The 17,271-nt window shown below is 41.8% G+C and overlaps 2 protein-coding genes across 2 annotated transcripts in view; one reads left to right on the top strand and one right to left on the bottom strand.

Annotated features, from left to right (window-relative positions):
* The window catches only part of ankrd46b (ankyrin repeat domain 46b), an 18,461-nt gene extending 11,278 nt beyond the window's left edge, over nt 1–7,183 (top strand). The window contains exons 3-4 of the mRNA XM_046065744.1: nt 3,879–4,037; nt 5,934–7,183. Coding sequence (XP_045921700.1) covers nt 3,879–4,037; nt 5,934–6,150 — 376 coding nt within the window. The 3' untranslated portion in view covers nt 6,151–7,183. The remainder of the gene's footprint in view (nt 1–3,878; nt 4,038–5,933) is intronic.
* A 1,783-nt stretch (nt 7,184–8,966) lies between these two features.
* Nucleotides 8,967–10,723, bottom strand: LOC123980489. The gene is made up of 2 exons (XM_046064899.1): nt 9,997–10,723; nt 8,967–9,826 (listed from the first exon to the last, which is right to left on the bottom strand). Exons 1-2 carry the CDS (start codon nt 10,699–10,701, stop codon nt 9,602–9,604), a joined length of 930 nt encoding a protein of 309 aa, XP_045920855.1. The 5' UTR covers nt 10,702–10,723; the 3' UTR covers nt 8,967–9,601.
* Between the last annotated feature and the right edge of the window lie 6,548 nt (nt 10,724–17,271).

The following is a 17,271-nucleotide window of genomic DNA, read 5'->3' as shown; positions in this document are numbered from 1 at the left end:
CACCGTCACTGATTTCACTGTTTGTTAGATAACTGGTCTGTAATGAGCTCTCATGTTTGACAGCTTCACTACTCTGATAATTAATTTGTCTTTAGGCAAACTTAAGTTTTACAGGCTTATATATATATTTTAGGGCTGATACTAACGATTCTTTTCTGTGAGGAATCTGCTGTTTATTTCTCAGTTATTCATCATGTCTGTCTTGAAATGTCTTGGTTGGTTTGATCAGCGGTTGAAAGCCTGAAGGTATTTAGTTTGCAGTAGTATTAAACAGAGAAAAACAGATCCTTACATTTAGGAGGTTAGATCCAGAAATTGTCTGCCATTTATGATTAACTAATCATCCCAACTCTAATATGAGCCACTACAAATCTTAACTGCAGCTGTTAACTTCAAATAGACATTTAGTCTAAAAAAGGAAATGCAATATATCCATGAATGAAAGAGCCTCTTAGAGGCACGTGGAAGTTGAGCAGTGCGATGACTCAACACCACCTTACTCACAAAAGCACACACACACAACACATGAACATGAACATGGACACGAACAAATACTGGCAACCTGCCTCTGTAGAGTTTATACTGTCTGTACTACATGCACAACTATGTACTTTATTATTAATGTCTCTCTTATTATTTATGTCTTGTGTTTAATTAATGTCAGATGTTGCTGGGAGGATTTGCAGAATAAGGAAAGAAAAGTTGTTGCTGATAAGAAAGCAGTTTTTGGTCTGGTACTAAAAGCGGGATCTTCTGGGAGTGCGTGCGTGTAGGAGAGTGTGTGAAGCCACAGAGGCATTTCTGTGGATGGTGAAGTGTGCAGCTGAAATCTGACACCGTATGAGGTTGAATGAACTAATCTGGTGAGTCGTTGCTCATTATTCTGTCGGCAGCACCATCATGACATTAAAAAAACCTTCACATTCATGATGATGAGTAGCAACTAATGTCAGGGTTCCCACACGTCCTGGAAAACACAAAATAAGAGAAAAGGTCAAATGTCCTGGAAAAATCTTGTGTTGTATGCGCAGCAAACACCCACTGAATACTGGCTAACAGCACTTTTTAATTTTACTTTGCTAGCATTTTCCCTTTAAAGACAATGCTACGTTATGATAAAAGTGAAGCAGTAGGTTGTGATTAGCTTCGTTAATAAAGAGGCTGACCTGGTACGATAACCTGATTTATACCATGGCTGGTTTAATTTGCTATAGTGACGCATTCTTTAGTACATCTGTCAACTTTTGATATTTGCCCATGTATGAAGCAGTCCCAGTTTTTTAACCGTGCTACTCTTGCATATCAAGACACAAAGTTTAAATAAAGTGTGCCGTTGTGACAGTGACCGTTGACCACAGTGATGTTAGAAAGCTAAGGTTCAACAGAATGACAGGATTTGTAAGTAGGTAAAGTTGTTGGCTATTATTTGTGCTGAGGCCGTTCAGTTATTGGTGTTCAGACAGGAGTGGTTAAAATATAATTCATACAAAAAGCCCAAGCTTAGCCGAGCAGAGAACACAAGGGGCTTTCCAAAAGAAACGCAGCAAACACAACGGCAAAACTAACAAATGACATCTGCACGTCGCGTCTTGTAACGTGAAGGTTTTTATCAGGGGAAGTATATGTGTGGAAAACACACACACACACACACACACACAGAGTGGTAATCCACCCTGCACGTGTGAGAAAATGGTCACTGACTGACAGAGCATTAAACACTGGGACAGCCTCGAGCCCTTGTTGTCTCAGTGTGTGAATGTGATGCAATCAGTCATTCAGCCTTTTTTTATTTTTTTCTTTTGTATCAAGCAGCCAAAAAGTTGAGGTGGTCAAGTTAATTTAACTTGCTTCACATTGCATTGTTCTGCGATGAGATTATTGCGCAAGGGCACATTGCGATGACGATGCAGAAATGATATAATGTGCCGCCCTAGTTTGGTGTTAATCTGGGTTTCTTTGTGTTGTATATCTGAACATTATTTCTGTTCACTGTTACACTATTGTTGTTTTTAATTAATTACTGTTTCAATCACACTTCTATGTTACTGACTGTTGTCACCCGGCTGCAAACCCCTTTCTGTACACTTTATACACTTTATACTATACTATGTGAATCCCTTTGCCATAAAAGCTCAAAGAACAGACTGCCATTGTAGTTCAGTTACCAAGCTGAGCAGAAACAAATAGCTTGTTTTTGGTGTCATGTTACAGGCACACTGTCTGTATTGGTATGTCTGAGTCAGCACCTCCACATGCACACACACATCCTTTTATTTTCTCACAATCCCTGAAGCATTTTAATCTTTTTACAGGATATAGAGTCACTCACTGAGCAATTAATAGTTAAAAATAATAAAGGCCGACTGTGTGGGAGAGATGGTAACTATTTACCTACACAGACAGAAATCAGTTTAGACCCTTTACAGTTTGCACACAGGGTCTGTAGAGTAACTTTTTAAAATATTTTGTTTAAGCATTATGAGATCCCCGGGGTTCATGCCAGGTTGATATTTCCATTAGCAGTAAACACTATCCAGTCTAATCTTCTTGCAGAGACACATATTTTCACGTGGTATTCCCTTCTTGCCTGCCAGGGTTTAGTGTGTGAATTGAGAAACGGTTCCAGTAGAGAAGTCATTCTAAATTTTCCAATCTGTCTCAATCAGATGCCTCAGAGCTTAGGAATTCCTTTTGTCACATACAGCGGGGAGAACAAATATTTGATACACTGCTGATTTTGCAGGTTTTCCTACTTACATTGTAGAGGTCTGTGATTTGTATCATAGGTACACTTCAACTTTGGTTTGACTGGAGTAAAACCTGAGGAAAAGCTACTTTGATTAAATTGTTGTTATTGCACTTAATCAGTTCTCTCCTCTCTGTTATTTATTTATTATGAGGTTGTTGTAAAGCCATGGTGCTGCCAAACCCTCACTGATTAGTTTCACACACACACACACACACACACACACACACACACACACACACACACACACACACACACACACACACACACACACACACACACACACACACGAACATGAACATGGACACGAACAAATACTGACAACCTGCCTCTGTAGAGTTTACACTGTCTGTACTACATGCACAAATACTTTGTTAATTATGTCTCTTTTGTTATTTATGTCTTACAGTGTTTAATTACACATTATTATTTGGGACTGAAATACATGTTTATAAATCACTCAGAAAGATATTAAAATTGTATCTTCTTTGTATTGGTACCATAGTGAAATGTTATATAGGCAGTGTAACGCACCTAGCCTGAACAGCAACACTCTCTTAGTCATAGTCAGTTATACTGTAGGACAGAGCTTTTTAGACAGTTTTGATTGCACAGACAATCCACAGTCTAGCTTTGATGTTACTCTCGGCCCTGCTGACACGGTTGCCCAAAATATGTAAAGTCTGGTGCAAGTGGTGTTTCTCATTTAGAGGGTGTTTAAGTTCAGACCTGTTGTCCTGACAAAACATGTTACTAATAAAACAAATGAAACCACAGTGTTTTTGATACTCAGCACACGTGTGTTTATTACCATGACTAATGAACAATCTCAGCTACAGGCCAACTGTTATGACTAGGAAACCACAGAAGAAAAGGATTTAGTACCGTGGGCTAAATACACTCATTACAGAAGTGGATGTGAATGGAAAGTAGTTTGTTTTCAGATGTTGTGACCTGGTAGTAATACTGTGTTTGAGAAACACTATCTAAGATTATTTAGTCATTTTTCTTTCCTTTGTAGCCTTGCATGTCATTCTCAGTTTCATTCAGGCTTCTTTGAACGGTGTGTGGCTGTGTGGGCTGGCACTTCCTTTGACTCTGATGTCTAACTGCGCTGTCTGTTGTCTAACAGTAACCACAATGGATCGACCCCTCTGGTGCTGGCAAAGAGACGCGGTGTCAACAAGGATGCCATTCGTCTGCTGGAAGGACTGGAGGAGCAGGAGGTGAAAGGCTTCAACAGAGGCCCGCACTCCAAGCTGGAGACCATGCAGATGGCAGATAGTGAGAGGTAAAGCTTGATTTATACTCCTGCGTAGGGTCTACGTGCATAGCTACGCCGTAGCCATGCATTATTTATCCGTCATTCTGCAATTACAGCCCCAAACGCTAGTCGGCAGTAGCGCTACAGCATCCACTGTGTTGACTTTTACCGTCCGAGCAGGCTAACTTCAAGTTTAGCGCTCCGCTAAAGTGAATAGGGGTGCGGCTGGTGTAGCCTTTTCAAATGTTATCGACCGAATGGATCACATTCTGATAGTGAAACGAATCATTTCACTCGGGTGATGGTTAAATGTATTGATCCACCATGTTACAGCCGGCGTTTTGGCCGCTTGTAAAGGTTACTACAAAGCTGGGGCACTTCCTGTCGGCTCGGAGGCATTGCGAAGCTTCCCAGCCGACCAGTCACAGAGTTTCCGGTCCGCGTCGACTCGACGTGTAGTACATTTTTAAGGAGGTGCATGTCAGGCGACGGCGTAGGAGACGAGGCTACGCAGAGGCGATTCGACGCAGAAATATACTTGTGAGGGAGGGATGATTGACTGTGTGGGAGGGAGGTGGTGGTGAGGCCAACAGGGTAGACGGGAAGGAAGGAAGGAAGGAAGGAAACTGATCTTTGATAAAATGGCAGTGTAAAAGCTTTATTTAAAACTTAATGCGATACAAAAAGTGACAGATGAAAGTTAAATCAACATCCCTCTCTTAACAGTGCAAACAAAATCAATATATGTCAACACTGCTGTGTGGATAAAGGAGGCCTGAGGCCTGTTAGGGTCAATTGATTGCTGAAGGAATGGAGTGAGTGTAAATCAGTTGCGGATCACTTCTCCCTGAGCCTTAACAGGACTGTGATGGGCCAAGTGTCTGTCCTGGGAATCTATGCTTGTTCAGCAGCTGGACTGAAGAACAAATGCTGACACCATCAAGGCATCTTTGTGTTTAAAGAAAGGTTATGTGTCTTAAATGAAAGCTCCCTTGCCGGTAAGTACACTGAGGACATTTTGAGTGGCAGACATTTCCTGCACATTAGAAGAGACAGGGGACAAAATCCACAGACCTCATTCTGTGCAAAAATCATGGTTCTGTTGACACTAACTTCGAAAGTTGTTGTTAGTACACAATTTCTACTTTGTGTTGCAGCAGAGTGACAGTCACACAAAGAGGGGATTTCATCCTAAAAAGCCCATAACTGTGTTTCATCCACCTGTTGTTTTTACTTATGGAACAAGTATGTACAAACAACAAAAACAAAACAAAAAGGTGCCAGAGCAGTAAATGATTCTCTGTGCAGAGGCTCTACAGTGCGACCATTTCACTGCATTATGACCCTAAAACCAGATACATGTGAACTGGAAAGATTATTTATGTGCAGAGTGTGCGAGTAAAGACTACAACCTGCTGTAATCCATTATTATAAATATTGTTAATTAATCTTACATTAAGTGTGCTGGTGTATCTGTTTCTGTCCGGTTCAAAAGTCCCACATGTCACAAGTTGCAACGCACCAATCATAGTAGAGTTTTCTGTGATGAGTTTTCAACGTGTCAAATTTTCACAAAGCTTTGACAGTATTTTAAGGCCCGTGGCGAGTGTCCAGATACCAGCGTCTTCATTTCCATAGTCCTCCAGTGGTATTCACATCATAAATGCAAACGAGAAGGAGCACACAAACACACGTAGTATAAATATGTACATAATAGTTAATAAACTCTGTGTTACTTAAACATTTTTCTCTGTGCTCCTAATTTTCTGTGTGCACTTTAATTGTTTTGTGTCCTCCTGATGCAGACCCAGATAAGCTGTCTCCACCTGTTTGTGACTTCACTGTGACCTCTTCTCTGTCTATCCTGCATCAAAAGGAGCATTGCAGAGCTTATCTGTTTCCCCCTCTGTCTGTCTGTCTCAGTGCGATGGAGAGCCACTCCTTACTCAACCCCAACCTGCAGAGCAGCGAGGGCGTCCTGTCCAGCTTCAGGACCACCTGGCAGGAGTTTGTGGAGGATCTGGGCTTCTGGAGGGTCCTGCTGCTGCTGGTGGTCATCGCCCTCCTGTCCCTGGGCATCGCCTACTACGTTAGCGGCGTCCTGCCTTTCTCCTCCAGCCAGCTGGAGCTGGTGCACTGAGGGAGGGCAGGGAGGAGGGTGGTGGAGAAGAAGCATGGGGGTAGAGAGGTAGTAAAATAAACAAGTGAAGTTCTGCTCTCATCTGAGTTTATACCAGAATAGAATAACTAGATTTTGTTTATTTGCAGCCCAGATCTTGTCTTGTTTTGGTTGCCTGGAGAGGGAAGCATCATATTGTATTATTAGTAAACATGTATTGTAAAAAGCAGTGATCCAAAAGAACAAACAACTTAAACATCAACTTGCAGGCTTGAGGTGATAAACAGGAGGACTCGGATGCTGTTTCCTTCTGAAATAGTGACTCATACTAACATATGTTGATATTGTTTCAATATTGTGTAACATATCCCCTTTAAAAATGAGTTGAAGCTGCCTGCGAGTAATAACTCGTTTAATGCGGTCATACGATGACATGTAACCCCTTGACATTTGATCCATGCTGTGTGTTCTGTTACAAGCTGTACATTGCCAACATTTTGTATCTTTTATTTTCTTATTTGTCTGATCTTTAAGTTGTGTTATTTATCAAATATATATATCAGTGTATGTATCAATTTTCCTTCATACTGGTTGTTTAGTTCAAATCCTGCACCCTTTCTGTCCTGCGTTAGTCATTGAATCAATCTCTTCTTCCCCCATGAAACAGTTTTGTTGTTATAACTGAATCAAGCTGCGCGGGGAAGTTTGTATCGTCGGCTTACGTTCGGATTAGAAAAGCACCTTGACTGTGTGCCTTGAAAGGAAAGCTTCATTTTTTACTGCAGCTCATTGAGACATTCCCGCCAGAAGCATGCGCCTCTGTTGCTTAAAAATCTACCGTGTTGTTGTGAACATCAGATCCAGGCACAATGCTCATAAACTGTAGGATTACAACGGCAGATTATTACGTGTTTTGTTGTATATTCATTTTATCTTCATGTCTTTGTAAACCATTTTATCTGTTGTAGGTTTTCCACCTTTGATTTTGTGTGTGTATAATAACACATTTGAAGGAAAATTAATAAAATCATGTGTATGATTCTAATCTACAAAAGGACTGCCCATATTGTCTGATTTCTCTGCTGATCAGTGCATCAATACACCAGCTCTTGTGGGTGACCAGGTCAGGTAAAGGTAAAGGTACTTTATTTATCACATACATGCAGCAAGATTCATCCTCTGCATATAACCCATCCCTGAAGGGAGCACTGGGCTATCCACAAGGCCACCGTGCTGCCCAGAAGGTCAAGGTGAATGTGAGGTACAATTTCATTATAGTATTGAAATTGTATAGTATAGTTTCTTAGTCTTCCTAACGGAGGGAAGTACTTGAGTAACCATATTTAGAGACAGTGGAAGTAGCCAGAGATACTCACAAGTTGCTACAGCCCATGATTTCGTAAAGGAAGTAATTAGTTCCCTTACTGCCATAATTTTATATTGACTTCTTACGTTCTCTAATTTATCTGGCCCTGGCACACTGCCAAATGCTGCTCTGCTCCCTGAAGGCCTGTTCTCTTAAATGCAACATGATACCATATTTGATGAAACATGTCATCAGATAGGCAACTTGTACAACTACTTATAAAGGGTTAGCGTGTGCGGGTCAAAACACCTTGTTTCTTCACGGCAATGCTATGTAGCAGCAGGTTCGTACACCAGACCAGATGACCAGACACAGTACACTTGTGAGTACATAGTCATGGACCATCAGCAAAACAGGTGTAAGAGTCCTGACCCTGTTGCCTTTTGTGACATCTTGCTGTCAGGTTTTGGAAATTAAATTTCCTCTGTAATGCTTGATGGGATGGAAGCCAGAAGAATAATATGTCTGTGCCGTTATGCTGTGGGCTGCAACTTGAGACCCGTTATTTATTTACTACCTCAGACTATTTGTTTGAATGTGTTTGAATGAATGACTAAAGGAATGCAGAATAAGCTATTGGCAGTTCATGTTGGCAGCGTGCCCGTGTATGTACAGACCATTTACACTGGATTACTTAGATACTAAAGAAAACGTGTTTATTCTCATGCAAGTTCTGTTAATATAAGGAGCGTCTTTTATCTGAGAGTTCTTTGCAGATTTATGGATGTTTATTTGGGATAAAGAAAACGATACAACCTGAAAGTCACAATGGATCTAAAATATTTTATTTTCCTCTAGTGAAGTACAATATTTCCCTCTGAAATTAAGTCTAGTGTCAGGTCTGAGATCAGTTTAAATGGAGTCTTAACGTCTTTGTTTTTATAGTAGGCTATACGACTGGAAATCAAGTCTGGAGTCATAATGGCTTTAAACTGCCACTGTGCGGTTCCTGTTAACACCATAGACTGTAACACAACAGCGAGAACTCTCTCTTTCTGTGATCCTCACACACACACACACACACACGCGCTGGAGGAGCTGTGCGTTTACTGATGAGTCACTCTCAGGGGGATCATGGCAGGATGTCAACTTCAAACAATGCTGAAAAGAAAAGTAGTGAGAGTTTGAGGCCAACAAGCTAGAATAGGAGTTTGAGTGGATGTGGGCAAAGCAGGTTTAAACCGGACTAATCCAGTGTCAGATCTTTATTGTCATTGCATGTGTACAAGGAAATTCTGTTGGAGCAATCTCATTTTAGCAGCTTATAGAAAAAAATAGAGTAAAATATATTGCACAGAAGTCATCAGTTACTGCACTTAAGCCATGAGACATGTTCTTACTCATAATCTAAAAGAAAAGTTTATATTAATGTTTTTTTTTTTTTCAAACATCATGACGAGTTACGGTCACTCAGAGGACAGAGATGGAGTTTATTCATGTGCAAAGAAAGCAATAGAAAGGAAACTGATGATGAAGTGGTAGTGTAAAAGTTTTATTTAAAACTTGACATGATGAAAGTTAAACAGACATCCCTCAAGTGACCAACTTCCTCTTTGTTTTTGAAATTCATGCATATTTGGTGACTAATGCCCCCTGCTCAAAACCTTTATAAAAACAATGGACCCAGTCTGTGTGTCAGAAGGCTAGTTAACATTTAAAGCCTACCCTCACTGAAATTAAAGTCAATTTTAGACTGACTGATTTTGACTCTGACCTTGACTTGGGTTAAGACGCAGGACCAAGGCCATAAAGCCAGCTCACAAGGCACAGCATAGTCCCATCGCTGAATCTCCCTCGATCAAAGACTTGAACAGCCTGACATTCATATCCCACTTTTTGACCATCAGTTTGACAGAGTAGGTCTGTTTCAATGTATTGCTGATGAACTATCTTGCACTCTTGCAACAAAGATAAGAATGTAACAGGTGACCAGCAGAAGTGGATTTCAGAGTCCTTTGGGAGCAATAAGATCCTGCCCTCTTCTATGGGAAGAAGTCTTTAACTTGTTCATTTGAAACTTCAATGGGCCTATTATCATGCCTCACATGTCGTTACTGTCCGCAGGTCAGCGCACCCTTCATGGCACCTTTATCATTTTAGGGCACTTCAGGGTGTGATGTCATTTGAGTCTCGACTCCATTGGCTTGAGAAAGTTGCCCGTTTTGTACAACAGGCTGAAATTGACCCCCGACAACCACAGGGTCCATTGGCGCAGCGGGTTTTCACAAGCCAGGGAAGCAGGAACAATAGGGCAATGGCAAGAGTCACAAATACTGTTGTGAACACAACGGCCAGGGTCCCCATCCTCTCTTCAGTGATGGTCTGTGTCCGCTACAGGTGGGAGGAGGAGGTGATGAGAGAGATTTAAATTAAACTTACAGCTTCTACAGATAGCTAGGCCTACATGTTTGTGGTTAGGCCTATATCAAACTGATCACAAGAAGCCATGTTAGTTTACACTGCATGTGACCTGCATGATGGTGTGAGATAGGCCTACTTACAGTGAGGGTGGGGCAGAGGGTGGTCTGCTCCGGGTTTCTCTTGCTGACCTTCAGCCTCACCGCAGCAGGGTTTCCCCATCCTTCCCTTGCGCCGTTTCTGTGGACAGAACAAAAGTAGTCACCTTCATCCTCCAGCTCAGCACGATCCCAGATCAGAGACCAGTCTCCCACGCTGTGGCCATCATGTGACAGAGACACTCTTCTCTCAAACCCTGTCCCATATTTGGTCAGTTCAGAGGACAGGTCCCGCTCCAGCACCAAGTCCTCCTTTTTCCACCAGCGTACAGCCTCCACGTGTTTACCTGTAGTAGAGTAGTAGCACGGGAGTTTCACCGGTTTTCCTTCTTTGACTGACACTTCAAAACCCACAACCACATCCAGCTGTACGTTCTCCTCGCGGCTGCCGCAGTTTAACTGATATAGTCCGGTGTCCGTGTACCGACTGGAGAGGAAACACAAGCTTTGATTCATTCTGTCATTGTAAGCTTCGCTCGGTTTGCAAACACCTTGCTCTAGGCGGGCCACCAGCTGAATGGCACCGTGCTGCCGGACCCGGTACAGAGCAGCCGGCTCACCGATCCCACAGTTTCCAGTTACTGGAAACGTAACAGGATCCCCCAGAATCACGTGCACACATTCTCCTAACGATACAGAACTCAGAATATGTACGAGGATGAGTGCCGAGAAAAGCTGAAGCCGAAGCATTATCCCCACCGTCTACGCCGGAGTGCTGAAGCAGAGGCGTCGTAGACGCTTTTATAGCCTATAGGCGTGGTCAGTTGTCTGCGTCAGACTAAGCGGAAATCTTGATGGTTTAGTGGGATATGTCAAGAATGTGAGACGGAGCCGGCTCAAGTCTTTGAAAGAGGGTGATTTAGTAATGGGACTGTGCAGGCTGTGCTTTGTCAGGGGCTGGCATTTGAACAGAGTCAATGTGTTTATCACCGTCTTTGCTGGGGCTGCTTCATTCCCTGTGGGCATATGTGCCCAGCATGAGGCTGATGGCAGGTTTGAATCTGTGTGGGGGTAGAGAGAATGATTTTCATGTGTCATGTTTACTTCTACACGCTGAAGAATTTAGAGATGAGAAGTCTTTAAGAAAGACTTATTTAGATAGGTTGCCAAAGGATCATGTGCTGGCTATGGAGACTTACATCAACAGTGACTGCAAGCATGCAATAAAGCTTTAACTTTCTAAAGAATTATTCTGTTAATACTTTAAATTTCTATTAATTAATTACTATACTGTGAGTTCTAACATGTGTTCACTGCCTGGGCCCATTAATTTATTGAAGCCATTGAAGTTTAAGTTTAGAGTGGCATCAGTTCAAATGGAGGGGGTTTAAAACCTGTGTCCACACCGAAAATAGCATTTAAGGAAACTGGTTTGTAATGAATTTAGAGACACCTCTGGAACAATGTAGCTATAGTTAGGACGTTTACAGTCCATGACTACACTTTGAAATATCATAAAACATGTATTTATCAGTCTAACATAAGTGTAAATCATATCACTGAAAATGTTCCCATTACAACAACACTGCGTCTTTCTAACCTCCTGCAAATATTCTGTAAAATTACAAAATTAGCCTACTTACCTATATTAAAAGTGCAACAAACTTACAACATGTTTGCAGGCAGCGGACACAACCTTCAGTCACCATCATTCTGTGTGTGAGACTCAAAAACACTTGAGGTTTCTTACAAGTGATGCTATGGAGCAGCAGGCACAATACATTAACACCTGTTGTCCAGATAAAACATGTTACTAAACTTATGAAACCACAGTATTTTTCCAGTTAACTGCAGTATCTTTACACAGAATACACACCATTTAATAACACCCGATCTTGAGCACAGATGTGTTTATTACCATGACTAATGGACAATCTCAGCTACAGGCCAACTGTTATGACTTCAGGCTACTCACTTTCTCTGACTGAAAGCTCAACACTAGGCCTACTGAGATTAGATTACAAATTAAACCATTACAGAAGTGGATATGAATGGAAAGTCATTTGTGGTCAGATAATATCTATCTGGGGAATACGGTGGAGGCACACAAAGCAAGTTCATTATTAACATTAGTTTCAAAAGGACAATGTTTTTCAGGTACTTGCCCTTTGTTTATTTTGTCTGCGGGCAGTGATAAAGCAAATATGCTTCTTGTGTAGTCAATGTGTTATGTTACAGTTATTTGGAGGAAAGAATTTGGGTTCATTGTCCAAAAAAATCAACAGGAAGGAAACTGATCTGTGATAAAATGGAAGTGTAAAGGCATGGTCCGGAAAATCAACAAGGTTTAAACAGCCAGATAATGTGACAGATTGTCGACATGATGAAAGTTAAATAAACATCCCTCAAGTGACCAACTCCCTCTTCACTGTTATCAATAGCTGGCTCACGTAACAGTGCAAACAAGGATGAAGAAGAGGCCTGTCAGATTGTTCACGGAATGAATGAGTGTAAATCCAATACAACTATGATGGGGAGAGAGACAAATGTAGGAATCTATGCTTGATCAGCAGCAACCATTTTACTGCATATGCCGCTAAAACAGAAAGCCTACATGTGAACTGGAAAGATTATTTACGAGTATAGTTTACAAGTAAAGACTACAACCTGATTATTGTTATAAATATTGTTCAGTAATCTAACATCTTGCTGTGATCCTCATACACACACACACACACACACACACACACACACACACACACAGCTCTGCACTTCCTGATGAGTCACACTCAGGGGGTTGCTGAGGACACGGTGTTTGCTGATATACAGGCGCTGACCTCCCCCTGCCTCCTCTCTTACGCTTACACTTGTGGCAGAGACCAAATGAGCGACATCAACTTCAAACAATGCAGAAAAAGAGGAAGGTATTGAGAGTTTGAAGCCAACAAGCTAGACAGAGGAGTATGACTAATCCAGTGTCATTCAGTGTGACATTAGCTTCCACAGGATGATGTTTTGTCAATTAGCTGCCCTGATGAAAGTTAAATAAACCTCCCTCAAGGGATAAACTCACTCTTTGTTTACAGTTAATACTTTGATACAACTGTGATGGGTAGACTGTCTATTCTAGGAATCTGGATCAGCAGCGACCATTTTACTGCTTAATGCCCCTAAAACCAGATATATGTGAAAGATTATTTATGAGCACAGTGTGCAAGTAAAGACTACTGTGGTGTATAATATTTGTGCATTTGACTCATAATTAATGATCATATTCTTTTTATGTTAACTGTGTAAAGACTTATACTTTCGGTTATGGAGTTAATATATGGGGACCTCAGGTTTTTTCTTTTTTTCTTGATGTTTAGGGATATGGGGTCTAGGCAGGGAAAGGTCCGTTGGAGGGTCCGATGGGTTGACTAGCCTGAATTCGGACATCGTTTTGATTTTATTTTATTTCCTGAGGTTTTCATATGTATTGGCTAAACCATATCTCTGCATAGACTGATAAAGATGTCTTTTATTAATCAAACTGGAGTACCATGCGTGGCCGCCTAAGGCAGAGGGGCCGTGAGAAAATTTTCCTCTCTAGATTGTCTTGGAGGGAATTTGGAATGAAGGCTGCCGGACAGGTTTTTCGAGACTCGCTTAAGTCTCGCAGGGGGGAATATGTGGTGTATAATATTTGTGCATTTGACTCATAACAGTTTAAAATAGCACTGTAGCAGCTGGACAGAGGGTCAGTGACCTCTTAAGGGGAGAGCAGTGATTGGTGGTTATGTAGGGACTGAACCCTTCTATAGAATTTGACCTCTGACCCCTTGTTTTGTTACCTCAGAATAGTACTGAACTCTTCTATGGTATCTAACAGATACCTACACATATCCTATATAAGCTTTGTTTGATGTACAGAGAGACAGAGTGGCCATCGGGCTGGGTCACTCTCCAAGCTGCTGCAGAGCTTGTAATTGTTGCTGAACTCCTTGATGTCATAAACTTTTATGATCAAGAACAGTGTCAAGCGGATTTCTTCTCAACACATCATCGCAGCATTATTGTTCGGACACCACACTACAACCTACTGTACTGTACATTACTCTTACGATTATTTCTATAAGTATTGTTCAATAATCTTGCATTAAGTGTTCTGTGGGTTCTGTGAGTGCTGCTGTTGTATCTGTGTATCTATGCGATTCAAAAGAAAAAGTCACACATGTCACAAGCCGCAATGCACCAATCATAGTAGAGTTTTCTGTGATGAGTTTGCAGTGTGTCAAATTTAAAAATGTATTTTTTTTTCTTCAATATTTTAAAAAGCTTTGGCAATATTTGTAGGCCCTTGCCGGGTGTCCAGATATCAGGATCTTCACTTTCATTGTCCTCCACTGGTTTTCACATCATAAATGCACATAAGGAGGAGTAACACACGTAGTATAAATATGTAGGCCTACATAATAGTTAATAAACTCTGTGTCATCAATACACTCATGAGTAGCCTATATTGTCATGGGTCATGCAACTTCAGAAAAATAGGTGCAGAATTGTTATGACCCTTTTCCTCCAGCATAGATGTTTCTGGCAGAAAGACTTACTGCCCTTCCCCCCCTAAACCTAACCAAGTAGTAGGGTAAGGCTAAGATAGAGACCTCCACCCATGTTTTTTTTCCTCTTATGTGCTCTATTTGGGCATGCTTATGACAACATGCTCATCGGTAGCAATATGCTCATAACTACATTTCCTGTCATGCTTTGCGGCATGGAAACAGGAAGTATGAAATTGCTGCGCTTAAGAACTTGTTTGTTCTTAGGCAAGTTCTAGAAAGTGGATTTACGGATGTTTATTTGTGATAAACACACACACACACACACACACACACACACGAGGAGCTCTGATGAGTCACTGAGGACAGAGTGAAAGACCGGGGAACACAGGCGCTAACTACACTCTTGGCAGAGAACAAATATGTAAGCTACGGCAGTACCTCAAACAATGCAGAAAATGAGAAAAGTAGGGAGAGTTTGAGGCCGGTTACAATCTACAAATTACAGTGAGTTAAAATCATTAAGAGGAAAGACTTGGAGTCGATTCATGCAAAGAAACCAACAGGGAGGAAACTGATCAGATTTATTGCTTAATAAGTGAGTGTAAATCCAGTGCAGTTCACATCTCTGTGAGCACTGATACAGCTGTGATGGGGAGAGTGTCTATACTGGGAATCTATGCTGGATCAGCAGCTGGACTGGAGAACAAATGCTGGTATAATAGGATATAAAAGGTCGATCCAGGCATCTTTGTGTTTAAAGGAAAGGTCCATATTTTCTCTTAAATCAATGGGAGGATTTTTTTCTTGCAACAAAGATAAAAATGTAATGTAGGTGACAAGCAGTAGCGGAACTAATGAAAATCCATTTGGGAGCTGTAAGATCCTACCCGTTTCGACGGAGTCTTTGTTGTGGTGGCTGACGGTGAGTATATTGGTTTTTTTCTCCTTATCAGTTATTCTGCTTTTTCCTTGGTTTTCTGTTCCCTGCCTGCCTCCCTTTGTTTTCTCCCCTGTGTGCTCTCTCTCTCTCCCTCTGCTCCTGAGCCCAGCCAACGACCCACACCTGCCCCTCATCAGCCACCTCGTCAGCCTGCCACACCTGCCAGTAGTCAACCTCATCCCTGCCTGTATTTCAACCCCGGTTCTCCACACCACTCTTGCTTGATCAGGCTCGTTGCTCCGTACCCGGTGCCACCTCCATGTTCAGGCTGTCATGTTTCTTGTTTTTTCTCACATTTTCCCTGTGCTTTGTCTCTGTTATCTCTAACTCTGTCTGTTTCCCTCCCAGGTACACTCACCCTCGTCCTCCGTTCAGTCGGCTGGGCTCATCCACCGGCCCTCTCCTTCTCGGACTTCCCCCACGGCGTCCTCCCTGTTCTCCCCCGCTCCTCACTTCCTCTGCCTCAGTCTCCTTGGTTCCCCGTGCCTGTGTTTCCCCAACATCCACCTCTCCCTCCACTCCAGTCCCTTCTACCCCTTTTTTCCCTCAATAAACCTCCTTCCCTCAGAGTGCTGCGTTTGGGTCCTCTCTGTCCCCACACCACACCACCCCCGTAACAGTCTTTAACTTATATTTAACTTTAATTTGAAACTTCAACTGGACAGTGCAATTTCTAGAGAAATTTCAGTGTGAAGGCTGACACTAAACTGGATTGCTTTAGAAACGTTGACACAGCCACTCACGCTTTGCTCTCTGATTGGGTCTTATAAGTCTTGCAAAGCAGAAACACGATGCTACTGACAGAGTTTTTAACATAGTATTTTTATTAAAATATTCTGTACCATGCAAATAACACTTATCTGCCTACACTTGCACTGTGCATGTCAGCGTTTACTTTGCGATGACTCCCAGTCTGTTTTCTACCGCCACACTCCCGTGTTACATTCAGTAACAGTCCCAGCTCATTATTGGTGCATGCAAAAATAAAATTCGTCTGTTTCTTTATTCTTTCTACAAATCTTCTGTAACTACGGAATAGACCATCTGCTTCATGTCTTCAGTCGTTTTAATGTAGACGGAGATCAATTCCAAAACGTAGCTAAAACGCTGGTGTGGACGGAGATCGTATTGGTTTTAATTCTCCGTTTGTAAACTAAAACAGAGTAGTGTGGATGGGGCCTAAGCGTAGGAGTTGCCAGGCTGCGGAGAATGGTCTGGCTGCAGACCGTAGCTCAGGGGCCGTGGTGTGAGGTCCTGCAGTCCGCAGCCAGTCGTTATTGAAGCTGCAGGCACTACCACATATTGGAAACCGGTTTTGTATGACATCATTAAGAGCCAAGAGTAGAGGTTTGACCACGTTTAAAATGAACATCTGACATTGTAACGTTATAGATAACACAGAAAATATAAGAGGCCTAAAAAGTCTTCTTTGATGTGTGTGTGTGTGTGTGTGTGTGTGTGTATTGTGTCTGTCAATGTATTAATTTGTGTTCATGCTATTCAAGGTAAATGATTCACCAGGGTGAGTGTGACAGACAGGTCAGGCCTGGGGCCGCTGTGTGAATCAACAAAGATTTAGTGTAAATGTACTATAGTCAGGAAATCACTGTTGCACCGTGGATTGTTTTTGGGTCTGGGACCCATAACAAAAGATTTGTGAGTCACAGGACTCATTACAAAATTTTAATTAAAAGGATTTTTACTAAGGGTTGCTATTCTAAGGGAATACAAAGTAAATATAATATTGTTGAATGTTGAATGTGTTTACTGCAGAGGTATGACTGAATTGCGAAAGAAAAAAAAGGAATCGAGTGAGATCTGAAGCGAATTGCGAAA

Source organism: Micropterus dolomieu, linkage group LG12, assembly GCF_021292245.1.
Source record: "Micropterus dolomieu isolate WLL.071019.BEF.003 ecotype Adirondacks linkage group LG12, ASM2129224v1, whole genome shotgun sequence".
Taxonomy (NCBI): Eukaryota; Metazoa; Chordata; class Actinopteri; order Centrarchiformes; family Centrarchidae; genus Micropterus; species Micropterus dolomieu.
Note: the sequence above shows the minus strand (reverse complement) of the source record. Positions and strands in the feature narration are given on the sequence as shown.